Source organism: Pseudochaenichthys georgianus, chromosome 15, assembly GCF_902827115.2.
Source record: "Pseudochaenichthys georgianus chromosome 15, fPseGeo1.2, whole genome shotgun sequence".
In the NCBI taxonomy this organism is placed as follows: Eukaryota; Metazoa; Chordata; class Actinopteri; order Perciformes; family Channichthyidae; genus Pseudochaenichthys; species Pseudochaenichthys georgianus.
Window position 1 is genome coordinate 19,696,673 of NC_047517.1, and position 22,477 is coordinate 19,719,149.

The 22,477-nt window shown below is 41.5% G+C and overlaps 4 protein-coding genes across 5 annotated transcripts in view; 1 reads left to right on the top strand and 3 right to left on the bottom strand.

The window, feature by feature from the left end:
• The first annotated feature begins 749 nt into the window (after positions 1 to 749).
• Positions 750 to 9,433, top strand: LOC117459845 (zinc finger CCCH domain-containing protein 6). Of its 2 annotated transcripts, none has more exons than XM_034100994.2 (12): positions 750 to 1,221; positions 3,226 to 3,433; positions 3,528 to 3,638; positions 3,728 to 3,977; positions 4,076 to 4,218; positions 4,688 to 4,816; positions 4,942 to 5,056; positions 5,150 to 5,259; positions 5,351 to 5,583; positions 5,899 to 6,305; positions 6,398 to 6,586; positions 6,788 to 9,433. In XM_034100994.2, the coding sequence occupies exons 1-12, from the start codon at positions 1,136 to 1,138 to the stop codon at positions 8,257 to 8,259; spliced, it is 3,453 nt and encodes a 1,150-aa protein (XP_033956885.1). In that variant the 5' UTR covers positions 750 to 1,135; the 3' UTR covers positions 8,260 to 9,433. The 2 variants fall into 2 exon arrangements, with proteins under 2 accessions (XP_033956885.1, XP_033956886.1); XM_034100995.2 differs by having other exon boundaries at positions 750 to 1,015.
• On the bottom strand, positions 9,285 to 13,820 carry LOC117459846 (uncharacterized). The gene is made up of 5 exons (XM_034100996.1): positions 11,993 to 13,820; positions 11,729 to 11,908; positions 11,473 to 11,645; positions 11,279 to 11,396; positions 9,285 to 11,161 (listed from the first exon to the last, which is right to left on the bottom strand). Exons 1-5 carry the CDS (start codon positions 13,718 to 13,720, stop codon positions 10,973 to 10,975), a joined length of 2,388 nt encoding a protein of 795 aa, XP_033956887.1. The 5' UTR covers positions 13,721 to 13,820; the 3' UTR covers positions 9,285 to 10,972.
• Positions 13,821 to 14,463: 643 nt separating this feature from the next.
• Positions 14,464 to 17,325, bottom strand: LOC117459407 (vinculin). The gene is made up of 4 exons (XM_034100187.1): positions 17,070 to 17,325; positions 16,804 to 16,987; positions 14,642 to 15,286; positions 14,464 to 14,475 (listed from the first exon to the last, which is right to left on the bottom strand). The coding sequence occupies exons 1-4, from the start codon at positions 17,261 to 17,263 to the stop codon at positions 14,464 to 14,466; spliced, it is 1,035 nt and encodes a 344-aa protein (XP_033956078.1). The 5' UTR covers positions 17,264 to 17,325.
• Positions 17,326 to 18,230: 905 nt separating this feature from the next.
• Positions 18,231 to 22,477, bottom strand: part of itga9 (integrin, alpha 9) — a 48,403-nt gene continuing 44,156 nt past the window's right edge. Inside the window, exons 27-28 of the mRNA XM_034100771.2 lie at positions 22,212 to 22,331; positions 18,231 to 20,327 (exon numbers count right to left, since the gene is read on the bottom strand). Coding sequence (XP_033956662.1) covers positions 20,229 to 20,327; positions 22,212 to 22,331 — 219 coding nt within the window. The 3' untranslated portion in view covers positions 18,231 to 20,228. The remainder of the gene's footprint in view (positions 20,328 to 22,211; positions 22,332 to 22,477) is intronic.

Genomic DNA, 22,477 nt, shown 5'->3' on the forward strand with positions numbered 1-22,477 from the left:
ACAAAGGGTAACAAATCAATAATAGTTACATTTTTCATACAAACTCTTTCAAAAAGACTTTCAAAAAGACAGGATGTCTTCCGAATAAGATATTCATTGCAATATTATGATGAATAACACGACGTCAGCAGTCGCTCTGAGTGACAAAGACGGTTACATATATCTAAAATGACCTATTCTCTATCTAAAACAGGACAAACAGTTAACTATATCCGTGTTTTTTAGACTGTAGGCTATAGGCCAATATACTAACACTCACTGTGAGAGAGACCATTGACTGAAAATGTAACTAACTACCGGACCTAGACAATGTTTATTGGTTTGATGTTACCATTGTACAAGCTCTTATTTTATGGTTTGCTCTGTAGAGTCAGAGCTACACCTGGTGATCGATAACAGGAACTGCACGTGCGCGTGAAGTCGACCTCATTCGCGCGCGTGAGTCAATAAACAATAAACAAGGAAATAAATCTGTAGGTAGGAATAAAGATAAATGGCTTCAGCTGTTTTTGTCTTTAAAAACACCATATACTCGGGTCATTATAACTGCGCAATACACGTTAATAAAACATTGACAATGGACGTCGTAAACGCTTCATGTTGCAGATGTTGAAATTGACTGGCGTTGATTTGAACCAATAAGAATCGCTGTTCTTTTTACCCGGGCGATGCCTGACCAATAGCTGACAAGGATCGGCTGTAACCAGGTTAGATAGATCCAGATAGGACTATATATATACATGGAGGAATACATGATCTAGGAATGTGCTGCAGACCTCAGAAGCCATTTTGAGATGATGTCCCTGTTGAGAAAGCCTATGAAGATGCTGAAATCAACGAACATGGTTACATTTCTGTCTGTTTCTCCCTCCGTCTCCTCTATTTCACCATGGCAGCTGTCAACCGACGGGACATTAGCAAAGCGGGGTATCAAGCTGTGCTCACAGAGTTAAAACGTCATTGATATGAAAGAGGACAGTGTCTGTTTATTGTCTCTGTCGAGACATGAAACACCGTGAGTTTTTTCCAGTCTGAAAATCTTCCAGCATCTCTCACAACACACCGTCTCCTTGAGTGACTGAGTTAATTCACTCGTGTAGCCTGCCGGAGAGAAAGGAGGCAGATCCGTTTTCCAATGGCTTCTGTGAGCCTTGTTTCCAGTCCCCCAGTCCCTGTTCTTGACAAAAACATGACAGACTCTGAGCTTGCAGGGGATGAAAGGTCGAGTAACATTCTTATGCAATTCTTAATACGCTCATCTGTGCGTTTCAGTGCTGTGGGTCGACATGCTTGTGTTACTGTTTTCTTTTCTTTTTTTTAACCATGAATTGCAGGGTTTAGAGCCCACGGTTTCCCCCCTCAAAGATCTTTGCATGCCTCTTAGTGCAGTTGAATAACGCTGTCCAGATAACATTGATTTCCCATCACATTGTTAAGAGTCATTCACCATCATTTCCATGTAAGATAGCAGACCTCATCGTGTTTGTAGCTGTGGTGCTGGAATGAATTCATGGCTTCATTGTTGCCACCTGCAGGAGACTATGCAAATGACTATGATGTTAATGCCACGCCCATCATAGTGCTGTGCTCCCTCTAGCGGGCACCTGGCAGTACTGCTGAGGCAGGGTTCACAAAGGGTTGATGCCTCTGTCCTTGTGATTGGTCTCTAGTCCTCAGGGCTGTCTGACCATGTGAACAAAGAGGGCCTAGGGTTTGATGGTGTCAAGCTAAAGGTTTCACCAGAGGATTTTACTGTTTTATGAAGCTAAGCAAAATGAACAGCTGATGTTGTGATACATGGTTGGAATACAAGCTGTCCAGGGCTGCCAGTCCCTGATTTACACATAACATGCATCACTCAGTGCATTTCAGTTTCCTCTTACATGGTTAGACATGGGGTCCCCCTCTCCTTGAGATATTGTACATTTATGTGGGAAAAATCAAGACTTTAAAAGTTGTTTTTTAAGTCAGTGAAAACACACAAGTTGATTTATGTTGTGCAAAAATAGAATTTAAAGTTATGTTAGAAAAGTCATTGAATATCTACTCATAGTATTTATATTATAAAAAATATTCCTATGTCTTTTTATGACATTTCCCCCACATATACAACAATTGTTTCATATTGCATCTTGAGGTTTCTGCTATGGAATAAAAGTGAAGTTAGGTACAGTAATGTGATGGCTTTGGATATGATGGAAAGTTTGAATAATGATCTGCACTGGTGTGAGAGAAAGAGGTAGCTAGTGTCTGTGAAAACAGCCGTGGATCAGTTGGTGGACATTTTTCCCATTTCAGGGTGTTTTGGTTTCATACTTCTAGCTGCTTTGTATTTTCATATCAGCTGACATTACATGATATGAAAATAACACTGGAATGATTTATATGCAGCTGTTCCAGGCATATCTTTATATTTGAAATACATATTTGTAATACAAAATTGCTTTTAACTGCCAAGCTAGAGTTATTACCAACTAAAAGTACCCGATCCATCCGTGTCTAAAGGACATTAAAAGCAGCATGTGTGAAGTTTGCACCTGGGTCACACACAAAGCAAAGTAAAAGAAAGCAAACCCAAAGTTCTTCCAAAATAATCATACTGATCATAAGATTAATAGGCTATGGCTCTATTATATACTTACATTCTTGATTGGTATGCATTTATAGAGGTCATAGAGGAGTGCTCAGGCCTTCCAGCCAGATAGCTTATTTTAAAATTCCATCAAAATGTTTGGCATACTTTTACTCTAGAATAATAATGGACCTTATTCATTCATTTGTATTTGTTTGCCCACACACAACACATAATAAGTGTATCTTTGACTTCAGGCTGTCATTGTATAACAACTAAATAACCTTGCTTTTAGAAATAAAAAGGCTTTCGTGTATTTCTTTTAGCCGGAGGTTGAACTGAATTTGGCTTTCATGAAATAGCAACACACACTGGCTCACAGGAAATCAAAACTTAGCCTTGAATTATGGATGGGATGTTTTAGTACAGGAAAGCTTAGGGCGTAATGGAAGATCTCTAGCATCGTATTTAGTTGTTCCAAATAAAGGGAAAATACATTATGGCTGGCTTAGTATTATTTAATATTCTTATTAAATGATTACAGCAGGTGATACTGGTTCTGCTCATGATGTTTTTTATTTATTTAATAATGTCTGATAATGACAAAACACTGTCTATAAACCCTTACACTTATACCTTTCTCCTCATTTCAGAGAGGATGGCGAACTGGAAGACGGAGAAATAGATGATGAAGGAATTGGGATCGAAGAGGAAAATAAAGAGGTTGCTGAGGTTAATGAAGACAAAGAGAAGGAAAAAGAGAAAGAGAAAGAAGAGAAGACCCACAGGCACTCCAGGAAAAGATACAAAAAGACCAAAGAGAAGAGGAGGTCCAAAAGGAGGAGGCGTGACAGACAGAAAGTAAGACGCTTTAATAAATCTTATTGCAATAAAGGAATTAATTCAAACTTCCCCTTAATGTGTTTTTCCTTTGTTCCCTCGCCCTTCTCCTCAGCACCACTCCCCTTCCAGCAGCTCCAGCTCCGACAGTTATGACTCAGACTACGACCGATCAGAAAGGCCCAAAAACCGGAAAACCCAGGGATCAGATGGCCAGTCCTCTCAGGTGAGTTCACCACCGCTGGCATGCTGATGCTAAATATTCATAAAGGTATAATTGCGTGACTTTATGCTCTTCAACTACTGACTTTCCAGCATGGACGGGATTCAAAGGGAGGCCATGGTAACTCCCAGAAGTCCCCGCCTCCAAAGAGCAGTGATTTCGACAAATACAGCGACTACAGTGATGACAAGTATGACTATGACGAAGAGGAGGATGATTACGAAGATGACATGTCAGAGTACCCGCAATCAAAGGATTCAGGTCCGCAGGGTCGGGGAAGGGGACGACAATCCAAAGACCAGATGAAGAGAGGAAGCATGAGGGGGATGAAACAACAGCAGTGTATGAATGAGACACTTTCAAATCAGATCATTTATGTAGTATCTAAATGTACTTTTTATTTTGCTGTTGTGTTTGACTTCTTCTTTCATCGTTCTCAGTTGGGCAGAGAGGAAGGGGCCGAGGCAGTGGGCCGGGGAGAGGACGTGGGATGCTCTTCAAGAACAAGAAGCTGAAGGGCAAACCCTGGGGAGGACGTGGACGAGGACGAGGAGGAGACCAAGGCATGGAAGACATGGTCCCAGTGAGTCTGCCTTTAACATTCAGCTAGACCTATCTGTATTGTATATTACTAAGACAAATACAGCTCTGTAAACCCCTTAGTAGTAACGTAACAATAAATTGCTGTATTTTTAGGATGTTGATTTGTATATGAACAACGCTTTATTTTCACTTTTATCTGGTGTTTCATCTTCATAATAAAACCAAAGATATTCTATCAATTGAAATTAATGTAAATATATAAACTTAAACTATATATAAACTTAATTTCTCCAAATACAATTTATTTTAACAAATTACATTTGATAAAGCTCTAGAAATGTTTGGGTTGGGAACCTTGAAAGTGCTTGAAGAATGCTTGGATTTTAATCTTACTTACTCCTCGCATCACAACTTTGCAGTGTTTTCACTTTTGACTGTGCTGTTCAGCTTAACACATAGTCTGGCATAAAGACAAAAACTAAGGCTACATATTTGTACGTGTGTTACAGGAAGGAAAAAATTCCTCCGGTTTTCAGAAGAAACGGCCAATTATGAGCAAAGAGTTTATCAATCAGCACACAGTCGAACACAACGGGAGAAACATCTGCAAGTATTTCCTGGAGGGTCGCTGCATCAAGGTATAGTACCACTAATGTTCTTTGCTTTAACAATTAAAGCTAAAATATCTTTTATTTCATCAAATTAACCGCGGTGTAATTACATAAAATAACTTTCCTACCTAAAATATACTTTCTTCACACAGGGTGAACAGTGCAAGTTCGAACATGAACTCGTCGTACCAGATAAGAAAAAGGAACTTTGTAAATTTTACCTTCAAGGATACTGCAGTAAAGGAGATAACTGCATTTACATGCACAATATCCTTCAAAAAAGTGTGTAATGTGGTGCATTATTCAAATAAATGTCATTATACCTTTCAATTAGTCCTGTTCCTTAACCTGTGATTGCACATGAATACCCATGCAAGTTCTTTCATACTGGAGCCAAATGTTATCAAGGGGACAACTGCAAATTCTCCCACGATGCTTTGAACGATGTGACCAAAGACTTGCTTGACAAGGTAGATCAAAAAAAAAAAGTCAACCATTTTTTGCCAACTTATTCTTATGGTCAAATATTGTCTTATTTGTGCTTTCTGACTCATTTATCAGATCATCAACACTGAGGAGGAGAACGCCCGCGAGGACGAGCTGGAGCTGGAGGATCTGAGAAAGCAGGGTATCGCTCCACTTCCAAAGCCCCCCCCTGGGGTGGGGCTGCTGCCCACTCCTGGTCAGAGCAGTCCCTCAGACGGAGCCTCGGGACAGGCGGGGAAGAAGATCCCCTCCCTGTTTGAAATCAATGTTCAACCGACTGTAGACTTGGCACAGAAAATTGGTCTCAGGTAACTTACTGTAAAGCCTCTATATTTTATGAATTTGCAAATTTTTATATCCAACCCTAAACCAATATCTACCTTTTTTATATGAATGGAACATGTACAGTGGCCTAAGCTGTATTACGAAAAATAATAATGACAAATTAAGCTGTAAGTTTTTTTAAACACAGTAATCATTACTCAATTAACAAATACTACTCAGGATACCAATCTAGTTCATTCTCATTTTAAAAAACAAGCTCAATATTGTATCCCCATGTCATTTGCTGATCAAACTCGAAAGAGCTTATTCTGTACTTAATTGCGCTCATTGTTTTTCAGTGGATCCAACTTTTCCCAGAATCAAGGTGAAGGCAGCGATCAGTTCAGTGGCGGCTCAGAGGACGCGCAGACTGCAGGCATGGTGCCTTCAGGGCCCTCCGCTCCTCCTATTCCTCCTCCTGAATCAACTGTCGCTATGGGTCATCCCACTGGACCACCCATGCCACAGAGCCCCCCTGGACTGCACCCACCCCACGGCTTTCCAATGCCGCCTCCGATCCCCCCTGGTCAACCCCCACCCTTTTATGTAAACAGACCTAATATGAACCCTCCGATGAACATGCAGAGGCCTCCTCCGTTCCCTCCAGATCTACAGATGCTGCAGAATCTCTTCCCGTTTCCACCTATGGGTCAGAACCCAGTAGATTTCTTCAGAAACTTCCTCGGAAACCAGGCTCCACAGGGAGGTCAGTGTTTCAATTGGCCCTCAAATAGATTAATTTTGTTTAATCATAACTAAACAATGCTAATTTGGGTTTCTCTTTTTCGTTTAATGCAGTTGACCCTGGTCTGGCCTTCATGCAGAATCTCCAGCAGAACATGGGTGCAGAGTCACAGTTGAATTCTTTGCCACCAGCAGTACAGAAGGCCATCCTTTTACACCTGACACAACAACAGCAAGAGTCTCTTCCACCGGGAAACGAGCCCCAGAGAGCGGAGGGCCCGGATGATAACAATGCAAACAGAGGTAAGGGGCAAGAAGCAGGTTTCCTGAGTAAATTAGGGTCAAATAAAACTCCGTAAAAATTAGAACCCTTTCTGAAATTGAGTGAAAACTGAGGTAAAAAGACATGTATTACCCAGGGGAAATCAGTGTCCTAAACATGCGCTCATTTAAATAGAAATGTAAATACAAAACAAATACAAGACGTCATCTTTTTCTTGACAGATGAAACTACAAACTGGTACTCAAGCGATGAAGAGGATGGGAGCTGTGTTTCCTCCATTCTCAAATGTCTCAAAAAGCAGAATGAGAAGCAGCAGTCTCAGTCGAAGCCCCCCCAGGCTGCCCCAGTGGGTGACCCTCGGCTTGTTAAAGAGAGGGCCCCACCCAGTGACCCCCGTGTGAAGACAGACCCCCGACAGCGACCCTCGGATACGAAAAAGGAGTCGGACGGAGCTGTAGACCCCCGGTTCTCCAGAGACCCCAGGAAGATTCGACCGATGGAGCCGAGTTCCTTTCGGCAGCAGGGCCACCCCGGTTCTAAGAAGCCCCCTGCAGGGGATGAGGATGATGAAGGAGAGCGGGAGCCCAGGGACAAAGCTGTCCTCATCCCTCTAGATGCCGGCCCCGAGGTGCTGCTGCGGGACCCTCGCTGCCAGTTAAAGCAGTTCAGCCACATCCGAGTGGACATCCTGCTCCAGAGGCCGGCCTTCGCTCAGACCGTAGTATGGGCTCCTGAGGACCTCATCCCTTCTCTGGTACCCAAACAGGAACACTCAATCAACCTGCCCCTCCCACCCCTCATTGCAGATGCTCAGATGAACCGAACAAGCTTGCCTGACCCTCCCCCCGTCTCCAGCCCTCCAGCCATTGACCCCAGACTGGTAGCAGCACGTTTAAAAGAGCGTATGAGTCGATTACCCTCCGGATCTCTAGAGTCCCGACCCCCCCCAGAAAGACCCATAGATCCACGTCAGCAGAAGACTCTGGATCCCAGACTCAAGCGTACAGTTAGCCTGGACTCGAAGCTGATGGGTCAGAAGGTGCCCTCCTCTGGGGGGGGAGTTGTGGACCCCAGGCTACAGAAGGCCAGTGTTAGCTCCACTCCTCATACTGTCCAAGCAAAGCCAGAGCCTGAGAAGCTGCCACCTTATGCCCCACATCTGGCTTCCTCTGGTGGGGGGCTAGAGAGTCCCACTACTATCCTCGGGGGCATCAGTCTGTACGATCCTCGTAATCAAAGCGAGACAGCCCAGAAGGAGCCGACAGAGCCTCCCAAAAAGACGTCCATCCTGAAACTCCCAGCCAAGAAAGACGCTTCTCCGCCACTTTCACCAACTCAAAGAAGTGGCTCTTTGGAAGAGACAAAAAGCACAGACGCAGCCTCAGATCAGCCTCCACCTCCCAGTCCTGCCGCAGTGCCTCCTGCCTCACCGGTCAAACCCCCTGCGGTTCATAACCTCCCCATCCAGGCCCTGGCCGGGCTCATCCGGCCCCCGTACACTGACCCCAGGCCGGCCAAACCTGGAGGACAAGGCTCAGCAGGAGCACAAGAAGAGACGGAGGAAAAGAAGGAGCAGGGGGAGGTCAAGGAGGAGGAACCAAAGCAGGAGGGCCCAGAGGAGGAGGCAGATGACAGGACACTCAAAGATGTGTTCAAGACTTTTGATCCCACTGCTTCCCCTTTCTGTCAGTAAACACCCCGAGGTGGAAATATGTAAAAGCTGCAGAAGATTTGTATTTTGATGAAAATATCTATTAATCGTTTTGGAATCACATGAATCTATTTATTTCTGTATATAAATGATCCTGTATAAAACACATACTCTCTAGTGCGCCACACATCAGTATGGAGATTATGCTATCTAATGTGCACAGACACAGTGTATAGTTACCTTCAACATAATCTTATTAATGCAGAAATGTGTGTTTTGAAAGTGTGTATGTTACGGTTTTTTATCATTGTGTTATTTCCATGTAGGTTTTAAACAGTTTTTAAAAAGTGTGTCCATTTTTCACTAAGGATTGACGCATATCTTTCCAGGCATTACACATTGTAGATAAGATCATAAACTTACTCTACAGGCAAACGGTTACTAAATAATCCATCAAACAATAATTCTAGGAATTCCCTTGTGAGTGTTTGTATTTCCTTATTTATTTGAAGGCTCTTTTATATTATTATACCTTACTTTTATGCTCACTTTTATGATAAGGGAAGTTAACAGATCTACTTTTTATTATTTACTTTGTTTTCATTTAAAGTGGCCTAAATGCTTTGAGGATGTCAAGTTACTGATGTAGGCTTGTCTAATTTGCTTAACTAGCAGTGTTGAGAGTCGTTGAGTAAATAATATTGTTTACTTCATTTGTCATTGTCATCAGTCAAAACACGCACTGCTGACAAACTTGTATGGTAGATAGCAAACTGTCTTTCACTTGTTTTTTATCAGAACAAAAAAGAAATTCAAAAAATATATATTGGACCCATCTCATTGATAGATCGATAAATATGACCTTTATAACTATATTTCATAGAGTTGACACGATAAACTCATGTGGGGTTAACTGTCGTATACATGTACGGGTGAATGTTAATGCTCTGCAGTTTATATTATTTTACATTTCTGTGTCTGTTAAGGTGAGACTTGTATGACTGAAACTAAACTGTCCTTTTTTCTAATTATCGTTTTCATACTTCACATTTTGTATTACATGTACAGTCTGTTTTTGAGCGTTTTATTGAATAATGCTTCATTTTCCGTTTTTGTGGTGATGGTTGTGATAATACTGTAAGACATTTTAACAACACATGCCTGTCACATTTTAGTGATTTTATTATGATAACTGAAATAAACAGATAAGACATAAGGTATTTTATTTCAGAATCACAAGTTTAATTCTCTCAAAATACTAAATATGTTATGTCATTCACCTTGTTGAAGTGTCCGTGGGCATGGCAGTCTGTGAAAAGCTCCCTCTAAGGGTTGAGTCGGTTTCATATCATTATTTTAAATAGAAATCAACAATGGGATCCCTTTTCGGCTTCGCAGGTCTACCATGATTCATAAATTGATTTTGAACTGCAAAGATGATGTAGAAAAGCATTTTGCTTCTCAAGTGTATGCATAGGTTGATGAAATTAGGATCACATTATTTCAGGGGATAATTTTAAATACAAAGATAGGGAAAAATATAAAGAATAAGTGTATATCTGTCACAGGTGTTAACTTGTGGAATGGTTGGGTCAAGAATTTAAGAATATAAAATAAACAAAAAGTTTAAAGATCAGGTGGTAAACGTAAAAAAACAAGATATATTTATTTAGTTTGAAACTTTGGGAAATTGTTTTTGTAAACCTAGAAGTGAACGGGATGCCTATTATGTTATGTACAAAGGTTAGGTTTTAAAATAACTGTTTATCGCAAGCCATTTGAGTATCCTTGATATCAGACGGCAGCTGCCTACACTAGTTGGCTCTTTGATTTCACTTGTTAGATATATGGTCACACTCTGCTTTACTAGTTCAATAAAACATTGTACTAGCCACTCTTTTTAAGCAACTAGTGGCACTTTTGTCTGACTAGTTACCACATAAGCCTTACTAGTGATGCCAGGAGCAGCACTAGTAGCACTAAAGTACCAACATGTAAGCTCTTTGATGAACTAGTGGCCCTCTGACCGTACTAGTGACACTAAAAGTCTTACAAGTTAACTAGTGCGCTGCAAAAGCTCTGACATGTTAACTAGTTACAAAAAAAGCTGAACTAGTTAACTAGTGGCATACATTTTTCTGCACTAGTTAACTAGTAGCACCCAGAATCACTCACTAGTTAACTAAAGGCAAAATGTTCACTAGTTGACGCCTCTTTTGACCTTACTAGTTAACTGTGGCTCAAAATGTCTACACGTTAACTAGTGAACCCTTTGCCTTTTACTAGTTAACTAGTGAGGCTTAAAGGTTCCATTATGGCAAGCCATTTGAGTATTTATTCCATATCCTTGATATCAGACGGCAGCTGCCTACACTAGTTGGCTCTTTGATTGCACTTGTTAGATTTATGTTCAAACTAGTTTGGCACTCTGCTTTACTAGTTCAAGAAAACATTATACTAGTCACTCTTTTTCAGCAACTAGTGGCCCTTTTGTCTGACTAGTTACCACATACAGTATGCCAGTGACGCCAGGAGCAGCATTAGTAGCACCAAAGTCCCAACTTGTAAGCTTGTTGATGAACTGGTGGCCGCCGTCTGATATCAAGGATATGGAATAAATACTCAAATGGCTTGCCATAGATGACCATATATCTAACAAGTGAAATCAAAGAGCCAACTAGTGTAGGCAGCTGCCGTCTGATATCAAGGATATGGAATAAATACTCAAATGGCTTGCCATAACTGTTTATAAGTACTACTTGTAGCCAACTGGCGAGGCAAGACTGGGCGCTACAGGGTGGGACGAGGTCTTCCTCAAACCCAGCTCATCAGTCTCTGGGTTGGAGGTCTGCTGGGCTCGATGGATCTCTAATTTCCTCATCCACTGAAAACACAAGTCTGTAGCCTCGGCACCATCTGAGTTTGGCTCCGGTTGCCTCAAACCCTGGAAAGAGAAAGACATTTTGCAGGCGGCAATTCACATAACAGAGAGTTAGAGCTGTATCGTATCAATATGAGAAAACTTCGTAATTAATGCTTGTTTTTTAGATAAAATGTTTACAGTGATGCAGGCTGACTCTGCCGCGTGGACCCCTCGCAGGACAGTTTGGAGTAGATTCTGAGTGTTCTTCACCAGGATCTCATCAGATGATTTGCAGCCAGGTGTTACAGCATTGACGCTATGAATAAAAAGCGTCCAGTTATTATTGTTTTCTAGCTTAGTTCTTCTCACCATGTGTCATACACTATACCAACCAGGAGATGATGTTGAGCTGGTTGGCGATGGTGAGAATCTGCTCAACTACAAGGGAAAGTTCAACTGTGCACTGTTTATCCAGACAGTGGTTGGCAATAACTCTGAGGAACTGAGTTACTGACTGGCTGTTTGAGATCACATCTTTGGCTGCAGTGACAAATGCCTCTTTATTCTGTAAAAGAAAGAATGATTGTAGATGAGGGTGCCTACAAATATCCATATCCATGCAGTAAAGGGCCCTCTGGTGGTTATTACCGGTATTGGTCCTTTCTTCTTCAAGTACTGAGTCATATAACATAGGGTGTCAGCCATCTTCCTTGTCACCTGGACAATTCGGTTGTCCTTGGGATCCCAGCTGTCACTTTCTTGCTTAAGAAAAAGCGACGTGTGTGTCAACGAGGGAGTCTCTTTGTATGTGCCAAACCAGACACCTTCCTATAGATAAAAACATGGAGGTGAGTTATTGAGACATAAAGGAATCACCACATTTTAAAACAGTGTTAATATTGAGATACATACATATTTTTCCACATTTCCAGGTCCGAATTTGGCCACAGCTTCCATGTTCATATTGGGTTCTGCAGCATTAACACTTTCTGTGTGGCCTTTCTGCCAGGATGTCATTGTCGTGTCAGAGCGAAATTCCACCTCTTTGTCTTTAGATGGCACTGTAGCCAACACTTCTCTGACATCCTCATATGTTTTGCCCTGTAGACCCATCATGATGTGCTCTTTTGCCTCTTGGTGAATCCCATCCTGCTTCCTGACCTCCTCCACCACATAGTGAGCTTTGGCTGACCAACACTGTATCTGCACATCCAGACTGAGTGTGTCACAAATGTAGTGAGTCTCCACCATGAGCCTTGCCCTGCTGATTATATCTGAGATCTGAAAAGACAGGTGGTCGTTGATAGACCTCAGGTTAGAACGGGCACGTGGGTCACGGACGTAGTGTAAGCAGTCATCGACTCTTTTTATTGCAGGTTTTACATTTTCCAAAAGTGTTTCCGCTGCGCTGTCAAACGTTTGCTCTGCTTCTTCTGTGTTGTTCTCCCGAAATTGTTGAGCAAAATCATGAGCAATGCCGACAATCTTTTGAATTGCTGTGTCATAATCCTTATTTGCTTTGCTTAGATGAACAAAAAGCACTCTAATTGTAATCAAAAGATGTCTCTGAAAAAATTCAGATTTTGCAAGTTGCATTACACTTGGCATTATGTCAAGCTCTTCGGCAGCTTTGAGAAATGCTTCAGTCAGGGATTTGAGTTCATCCTGGTAATCTGTTATCTGTTTCGATTTGTAAGCACTTTTACAATTCAGGCTGGTTAGCCGCGCTGCCTCTTGGATTCGTAGTGAGTTCTCTGACAACACTGAGAGCTTTTTCTGAGGGCTCAACTGGTGCACTGCGGTCGATGTTCCCATAATCTTATCAAGAGAATTTAGCAAAATCTGAATGGACAGGCCCCAGAGGATACAAAGTGCCTCGAGTTGATCTACCTGTCCTTTCAATGAGGTGGAAAACTCTACCAGATATTTTGTGTTGTTGTGGGCTTTGTTCAGCTTGTTGTGTAAAACGCTCAATGTTTCTTGACCATTGCTTTGTGAGGGTAAATCAGATGATGTCAAAAGCTGGACCACATCAGCACATAAAGTCATCACTTCATTCAGTTGCTGCGAAACACTGGCTGCCATTGTTGGCCGATTTCCTTGCAGCTCAGTATAAATAGCTTGATACCAGGCTCCAGCTACTGGCAGTAAAACCTTCCGGGTGTTGTTAATAAGATCAGTAAACTGCGTGCTGTGTTTGTAGAGGCTCTCCATGCTCATTGCTGAACTCATTGCCGTTTCTTGAGCCGTTTGGACGAGCAGCGGAGTTAGTGACACCACCTCTGCTCTAAAGCTGTCCAACGTCTTACAATCAACCGCATCAACAATGGCCATGGCCTCCTTTGTGGCTTGGGCGTAGCAGTTTGACAGCTCGAGAACACCAGTGCAGGCACGGTTGAGTTCTGTCACATCCTTCCCTTTAGTCACAGTCACAACTTCATACAAGAGGGGTAAAAGGTCAAATTCAAGAGGCTTGTGGATCAGTTTGGGCTCAACGGAGACAGCTGGCATCTGTAAATCATCAATGTCATATTTACGAGCCAGTTCTGCTTCTACGGTTTCTTCATCTGAGTGCTCATCCTCACGTACGATGGGGGAATCCCTCTCTGTAGCCTCAAAAACAGGGGAGCCTTTTATCATATGATCCAGGTGAAGTTCACAGGTGTCTTTGACTGATACACATGACCGTGAGACTTCTGGTTGACGTGCCCCCTCGCGCAATGGGCTAAGGAGATGTGGATGTTGTTGGCCGTCCAGTCCCTTTCTGAGCACTTTTAAATGTTGAATAGCCATAGAAACATTATCTGAGAAAGTAGAATATACCTCTACGTTTAGACTGGAACCTAAAAGCATGTCTCTGACTGACTCTGCCACTTTGGTTCGAGATGACTGAACCTGTTTGAGCAGCACCAGGAGGCCATTTCTGTAGATTGGGTCATTACTTCTGTCCAAGTGCCTCCTCACTGAGTAAACTGCCAGCTTCAAGTGACAAATAAGGTTTGCTGCATGTTCATCAAACAGTTTATAGCTTTGCTCTCTGTACGCTGTGACACATCCATGCTGATCACTGACCACCTCATCGATAGCAACGCTGGTGAACTCTCTCACATCCATTACATCACTGAGAGCATCCTGAAGCTGACTAGTCTCCTCCTCCCATTTCTGACACACTTCATGAAGCTTTTGAACAGTTTGCATCGAATTATCTGCCAGATCAAGTGACAGAGATGCGATCCGAGCCCTGAGTCTTGTAAGGCTTACTCGCGAGTTCTCAACGTTCTCCAAACTCTTCGCATCAACAGCCACAGCTGAGATGAAATCTGCCACTTGGATTATTCTATCAGTGGAAGATATCAAATCCTCAACTAGCGGCTGAATAAAGGTTAGATCCATATCTGTAGAAGAATGCGAAACCAGGATCTGTCTCGTCACATTTAAAAGTTCCTCCACTATAGAAGATGCTGTCAGAAATGTGTCCAAGACTTGATAATGAACAGTAGTCATCAAAGATTTGTCAAGCGTTTGTATTTGTTGCGCCAAAAAAGTGCAAGGCTTTTCAACGCTCTGCTCTGAATCATCCTCTGAGGACTTTAAAATCATTTTTATGTCTGACCAGAACTGCAGGATGTGACGACAATGAGCGACCACTTTTTGTTGAAACTCCCTACGAGAAGAGTTTGCCACCACCATACAGTGAAACACAATATCCCTCACCAGGCTGTCAAAGCTAGAGCCTTGGATTGATGAGGTGGTAGAACTAGTAAGTAGTTGCAAAAGACTGTTCCTCCTCTCTATGTAATACCCGCAAGGACCCATTGATGTACTGTGGCATTCACTTCTCAGGGTTTTAATAATGTCATTCACTGTGCTCTGCACCTTGTCCAGGATATACCTCTTGGCTGCCTGCGCCTCCTCGCTTGTTGGATGTTTGATGGTGGTACACATGGCCGTGTGCAGCATGGAGATGCACCGCCTCAGGGTCTCTAAGGAATCTAGAAGCTGTTCGGTTTGTCTTGGGTCCTGTAAGGCATTTGCTCTCTCCATTGTCAGACTATGGAGAATAAGCAGAGCCTCAGAAAACACCTGGAAATATTTGAGTAGAGACTTGATGTCGATGGAGGAGCCGAGATCAGAGAGGCACTCCAAAACCTGATCAGAAGCAGCTACCACTCTCCTGATATTTGCATCATCGTCCACTAACAGAACCTAGGAGCACAGTGGCAGAAAAAGGAACGTGTTACTGCTTGTTGTGATTTTCTTAGCTAAGCTATAGAGCAGTGGTTCTCAAATGGGGGTATGCGGACCCCTAGGGGTATGTTGGAGTACTGCAGGGGGTACGTGAGATTTATTTTGTGTTTTGTGTAGATAAATATACCAATTTTAGGAAAAGTAACGAAGTTTGAGCAGTGTGGGTTTTATATTAATAGACTAGAGTTACACATATTTCAAAACACGAAGTGTAATAATTGCAGGTTGCCTCCCTGTCAGAATGACAAAGATCCTCAGTGAAGCACAAGCCCATGTTTCTCACTACATTTTTAGTACAACTTATTAAAAAGATCAGTTCAATGCAACTAATGTCGTCTTAGTGTTATTGCATGATGTTAAAATTGGTTGTCCATGAATTTAGTGATGGATTGTAAACATTTGAAATGTAGCATTTAAGTGTTTCTCAGTTACAATGTTGTGGTTTTAATAAATCAGACACTGATGGTGCAAGGCTGTACTGTACCTCTTTATATAGGCTTTTTCCCCTAACAAATAGTTTTTGCGCTGATCAGGGGGTACTTGGCTGAATATTTTTTTCAAAGGGGGTACATTATTGAAAAAAGTTTGAGAATCACTGCTATAGAGGCATCAAACTGTGATGAAATGGGGCGTGTTGACTTTGGTGATCTTGTAACCTTTCCTCATTACAAACCTACATTTGTATGCACATACATCACGAATGAAAACCAGTTGTGGTACAAAGGTACTATATATAATGTCACTTATATTGCTGTACGAGTGCCTAATATTCTGAGAAAAGCAATATTGGGTTAAGGCCAGATAGTCTTTCAATCCATACCTGATGATTTGATAATGATAGTGAAAAAACATGATCCGTAAGTGTGCTAAAATAGTTTTCTCCGATCTAAAGAGCCTTTTCAAAAACCATAAGGAATACAAATGAAAGGGTCTCAAACACCATGTGATTTTATACGAGAGCATAACGTATTGTAAAATGAAAGAGATTATGACAGTCTCAACTTTTGTGTCCGTTTAATAAATGTACATGCAGTAGCTGAAGTATACCTTTATAAAGTATAGACAATGAAATAAAGATAAGATATCAATCAGTAGCCTACAATAAAAACGGTATCTGTCTTCACAAATTAACAAAAAAGTTATTTCTAACAACATTGGAAGCTGAGGGGAAGGATCATGAATCAGAAGTTCAGATTGTTCAGGTGCTAAGTTTAAATAGCCTTTTATTGTGTTAAGAAGTATTCCCTTTTAGGGATACATCTAGTAAAGTATTCATCAGATGCAGCTGTGGAAGATGAATCTATTGTAAAGTTGCTATGCTTTTAATCAGTCAGTGTCTGCAGCCATTCCTTCCTCCCTAACTCTGCACCACACACAACAACCAGCATGGACGTTGTAATATGTTATATTGAATTTATATTTAGTAACATACTTGGAGCCCCCTTCTAAACCAAGACAAACAAATAATACTTTACTTTGACTACTCCCAGGAAGACATTCTGTGTTGCAGTGATGAGTTCCTCTCTGTGCTCAGTCAGACTGGGCTGGATGTTGAGTTTCTGGGCCGCCAGCAGCACATGTTGTCCAGACACAGTGACAGACTCAAACAGGGACGACATCTCCATGTGCAAAACCTCATCCTCTGTGTCACGGATTGCCCTGAAAGAAAGGAGCCTGGTGTTCATTTGATAATACATTACACGTGTCCTTTTAACCCCATTACACACCAAACTGTACCCACCTGGAGGCCTCTGCTGCCATGTTTTCAGTCGCTTTAGCCACGGCCTGGGCTGCACCCTCCAGCTGGGTGAAGTGCTCAGGGTCCTCTGCACCGTCACACAACAGCACCAAGTGGCACAAATGACTTGCGATCGGGGCGACCACCCTCTCCACTGCGGCAGTCCTGATCAATCCATGCTCAAATAAAGAGGACATAGTGAACAGGGTGATTCTCCGGGGTCAACAGAAAGTTAGCATTTGTTGATGTGTCCCTGCTGTATTCAGTGTGGTTGCTATATTAATAATTCAGTGAGCTCCACAGAGGAGCTTGTGCTTGGTATCAGTGTTTCATGGCAACCGGGGTCACATGAACAAACACAAGCTGCCTCTTTCCTGACAGATTGCTGTAGAATGCAGTTATGTTTGGACTATTTGTTTACTTGTTTGTCGAGTGGATTTAGCAAAAGTGGGACATTTAAAAAAGAAAATTATAATCCTGAAACCTTTAAATAATACTGAAATCTTGCAACAACAGGACTTTCATTAAAGATTGTATATTATTTTAAGAGATCAGAAGGGGCTGCAAATTAATTGGACCTTGGTTGGGCCATAGTTACTCTATTAATTGTATTTAATTAGTAGATATAGAAAATATTGAATTGCTCAAGTATTTGAAAGTTGCCCACTGCTGAATTCACCCTCAGTAAACTGTAAAAATTGCCTGCCGAAATGTCTAATTTCCAAAAATAACATCTTCAAATTGCCACTTTCATCCAAACAAAACCAATGACAAACATTCGTAACAATAAAACAGTGAAAGGGAGTAAATCTCTAAGCAGCTGGAGATAGAGAATATATGGCATCTTTTCTCGATAAATGAAAAATCATCAAAATGATCTTTGTTTAATTTTCCGTAAAAGGAACAACTCTTTCAGCGCTGGCTGTACATTACATATAAGCAATGCAAAGTAAGAACCCTTTCAATAAAATGTAGTTTTTGCAAAAAGAAAACATTACTGCATAACGTACCTCCAACAGAGTTTTCTTTTAACTTTAAATACTTACTTGTGTTTTGGTCTGGAGCCTTTCAGCCAGCAGAGAGCACCACACACCATCAAAAAACCAACACACACCCACTCTTTCTTGACTCACGTTGACAAAAACAGCACACAGAGCCATTAACTTTCACTCTAACATTTATCAACAGATAAATATACAGCTCCAACATGAATTTAAACATCAAACATACAGCACACTATAATGGAAATGATATTCAGTGACAGTAGTATACTCAGAACAAAAACCCCAAATAACGGTGTGATTACCGGTGACAACAATCATATAAACAAAATATAACCCTCACAGTTCAAATATAACTGAAATGGTCTCAGTTTCTAGCATCGCTTTAACAGATGCAGAGTGAAGACGTGAATGTGTACAATATATGCCTTCATGCCAGTGGAATTAAATGTTAAAATAAAGTGTGTAAGAGATTCATACAGACAACAGAGAGCCGAGCAATCATAGTGAGCCATTAAAGTGACTTAGCACCGACGTGTGAAACATATTAAAATATAGTTTTTGTTCTTTGGCATTGCACGTTTAAATCTGCCATGGCAAAAATATCTGTCAAAACCAAGCTTTAAAAAGACTCCGGAGAACATGTGGGGTAACAATGCGAGCACTGAGGAACTTTTAGAGTGGCAGATTTTCAGGGAGCTGACATTCCTACATGTTGACTTAAAACAAGCTTTTCCCATGAGCCCAAAAGAGCGCGTTTATGTGTAGTGATTGAGTGCAGCACATTCCCACCTATTTTTAGGGAATTACTCATGCCATGGGCCCCTTGAAATGACTGTAGGTGGACCCCATTGCAGACTTTCATCTGGCCGTGGAGAATAATGGATCTCGTATTTCACGCTAAAACCCAATGCCTAATAACATAATAGTCAAATTGAATATGGCGAAGTCTAGAGAGGCTTTGGAAATGAATCATGATAAGGTATGTGTCATGACGTAAATTGAATCATCTTACGGTATTCAATCTTCACTTGAACCTGGAGACTTTTGGGGGCTCTGCTGCATACCTGAGTAATAGTTTCTTGCAAAAGCAGATTTAGAGAAAATACTCTAATGGACATTGCACTTTCTAAGCATGTGTTCATTCAAGGCATTGCAGAGTTTCAATTTGAAATCTGACACAAATATGTTGTTATCATCTTTAAGCAAAAGCCACATCATAGCTAATGGAATGCTTATGGAAAGTCAAAAAGCTGGTGTAAGTCACAACCACTTCATTTCAGGCGTGGATAATAAAGGCAAATACAGTCTAAATAAAGAAGCGAGTGCGGTTGATTTGCACATCCTGAACCAGATCCTAATGACCTCAGCGCCTCTGAGACAACCCTGACAACACTAGCGGATGACATGAGCAGGATACGTTGTTTTAATCATGCGTGTGTGGGTCTGAAGCACAGAATTAGCTCCGGGTGTGTGAGGGAGAGGCAGTCAGATGTGTAGAACAGATATTTATACGGCGGAAATAGTACAGAAGAGATACAATCATTCACTCCCAGGCAGAACTGCATATACGAACAACTCTATCATATACTGTACAGGACATATCTTTGGCATAAAAGTAAAGCTATGCAGCCAAGGCATTCATTCTTATCAAACATCAGTGCTTTAAGGAAAACATACTGTAGATAAGTATGTTTATAATGGCCTTCAAAACCCCATCTCTTCTAGAAGCCCGGTTTTTTATTTTACAATATGGCTTAAAGTGTATGTATAAAAATAAATGTGCTATGTAACACAGTCCTGAGGGTTTTGTTGTCCACCAGTATTCATGCCGTCTCCACATCCCCGTACGGATGTGGCTCTCCATCAACAGCTCCACTCTCGCTGGCTGGGAGTTACCTCCTATGAGATTAGCTGAATTCCACAGCAAGTGTCCTCTGGCAAGCCACACTGTCACCTCAGAAGCCTGTTTCCTAGACCCCCACCCACAAAAAAAGATCAAGTCTCCAAAAAATAAGGAGAATATTCTTCTCTTCCACATATGGAAGACTGAAGGGCCTGGTGCCACTGGGGCGGCTGGGCTGCGAGACCACGTGCTATTGGATCCTTCCCGACCCAATCCCTAATCTCATTGGCTCCTGTGGGACCCCCACTGCAAGTCTCAGTGGTTCTTTTCCATCCAGTCCCAGCTTTCATCACTGTCCTTCCTGTTCTTTTCTGCCTCGATGATTTCTCTGTAGCGCCGACGGAAGAATCCCATCTGTCAGAGAAGGAGAGGAACAACAGTCGGAGTGGTCAGTAACTAAGTCATGTGTATCTGTGGTCGCATCAGACAGTAATGAAAAACTGTCACATTTGAAAATCAGTACAAATCACATATAATTAGATCAACGCTGATCATTTTCCAAAGCTTATTATAACTGTTGATAGTAGATCATTATTTTCTGACGTCATTACAAATTTGCGATGGGTAAGGCCTAGTGTGAGACCCTCCACTAGATGATAACAGCTATCGTGGATCAGCTTAAAGTCTGTTATTGGGAAATATGTCACCCATAAAAGGAAGAGTTTAAAATGGATTAACCCATAGTTTGGTCTTTTGCAGAGATATGAGGAAAATACGAGGCTACATTCAGCCTCTCGCTAGCCGATTACAACACAATGAGGCGTTACAGTCGGTAAGGTGCACTTTCTCTACTGGGTGCAGTAACTTCTTGGCCAAGACATATTCCTTTGATTAATTAACAAGACATTATAAATCCATAAATCCACAAGATGTGTTTGATGGTAATTTGGTGGTGATTTAGAAACAGTGTTGTCATTAAATTCCAAAAATTACTTCAGGGAGCATTACAAAATGTAAGTATCAGTATTTTGACTGTACCGCTCAGTGCATAACCTGATTCTATAACTCAGTATACTGTGAGTAATCCTTGTACAACTATTGGAACCTTTTTAAAAAATGTTTGGTATTGGTCGGATGATACTGTGAACAGTTGGTAAAATGATGAGTCATTTTTTTTCATGCATATTGAAGAAGGCGCTCTATTGTATTGAGTCTTTTGGAAGTAGTTACATTGTGTCTTTGTGTGGTTATGCAATCGCTGCAAGGGACTATTTGACACAACCTTATGAGATTCAGCTGTAAAACAGCAACCTTTTTTTGACAAAATAAAACAAAACAAATTATGGATTTCAACATGTTCTTGTTTGTCTTCTGGATTTGATTTACATTGCTTTGAAAGCTGCATCATTGAAATAATAACGTCATCACCATGGAGGACTATACATCCTAAAGTTACACATTTAAAAAGAGATTCCCCCTGCAGTGAAACAAATGGCAAGCAATGGATGTTTGGGCGGTAGGAAATCAATGTAAAACATCCTGGCATGGTATGCTTTGAAAAATGGCTGGCAGTTATTTAAAGTTTACACAATTGGAAGTAATTTAACCACAGAAAACCACCAGCGTGGATGGAAGCAAATGAAACATTTCCCCTCTAGAAATGTGTTGTTTCTGTATGAAAGTAATATTGTACTCAGATTTACATGAACCTACCAAGTGTCATATACAGGAGATATGAAAGGATGGAGAGGGCAGTAGATCTCAGTGTGTATCTAAACAAAGACACACTGGGAGGATGCCTCTCTCACTACGACTCCATTAATTTATCAGCGGTTGGTTCCTAAAGCTTATTGATACAGACCTGTACTCTCCTCAGGCATTTCCTGAAAAGAGCAATACAGGACTCGTGTAAGTGGGGTTTATTTTGGCAAGGTCCGACAATCTGTGGATGGGGGGTTCGAAATGTATCCCCAGACCAACATTCCAAGGTTTCAGTGTGGTATTCCCAATGGAAAATGAAGCAGTGAAAAAGAAAAGGAGTTTTGTTCTCTAGACATCATTGTGTTTGCCATTTCTTCTCTCATGTGAGTGATGGTATGGTGTGAATTATTATCCTGTCTCTTATTTGTCCTCTTCAGTTAAAACCTCCAAAACATGCTCTTACCTTCACCACTTCACTTTCCTCAAGCGGTCTCTTTACAACTGGATACTGTGCTTCTGTCTCAAGTTTATGACAACTGCCTTTTGTTTATTTAAAATGTTGCAAGAAAAAGAAGCAGTGACTTATGTGCTGGTTACCTTCCAGAGCAGCACAGCTAACAGCAGAAAGATGAGGATTCCCACCAGCAGACTGATGGCGATGATCCAGCCGACTACGTAACCCCTGGGCTCCTGACTGTGGAGAGCCTCAAACACCAGCTGTAACACAACAAGTCAGTCGTCCAGTGAGTCATTCGCAATTAAAAAACACACACGACAGTGATCATTAGGTCATATGCTGCTAATGATGCAATGCAGTGCAACATTATCAACCAAGAAGACACATCGTATAACAGTTTGTATTC

Excerpts from the sequence above, each read along its gene's own strand:
- LOC117459846 (XM_034100996.1), bottom strand. The coding sequence starts at position 13,720 with ATGATAAAAGGCTCCCCTGTTTTTGAGGCTACAGAGAGGGATTCCCCC. Across the intron at positions 11,909-11,992 it reads CTGGAAATGTGGAAAAATAT|GAAGGTGTCTGGTTTGGCAC; the intron begins GTATGTATCTCA and ends TTTTATCTATAG. Across the intron at positions 11,397-11,472 it reads CAGCTCAACATCATCTCCTG|CGTCAATGCTGTAACACCTG; the intron begins GTTGGTATAGTG and ends TTTTATTCATAG.
- LOC117459845 (XM_034100994.2), top strand. The coding sequence starts at position 1,136 with ATGGCTTCTGTGAGCCTTGTTTCCAGTCCCCCAGTCCCTGTTCTTGAC. Across the intron at positions 5,057-5,149 it reads TAACTGCATTTACATGCACA|ATGAATACCCATGCAAGTTC; the intron begins ATATCCTTCAAA and ends CTGTGATTGCAC. Across the intron at positions 6,587-6,787 it reads TGATAACAATGCAAACAGAG|ATGAAACTACAAACTGGTAC; the intron begins GTAAGGGGCAAG and ends TTTTCTTGACAG.
- LOC117459407 (XM_034100187.1), bottom strand. The coding sequence starts at position 17,263 with ATGTCCTCTTTATTTGAGCATGGATTGATCAGGACTGCCGCAGTGGAG. Across the intron at positions 16,988-17,069 it reads ATGGCAGCAGAGGCCTCCAG|GGCAATCCGTGACACAGAGG; the intron begins GTGGGTACAGTT and ends CCTTTCTTTCAG. Across the intron at positions 15,287-16,803 it reads TCTTCCTGGGAGTAGTCAAA|GTTCTGTTAGTGGACGATGA; the intron begins GTAAAGTATTAT and ends CTGTGCTCCTAG.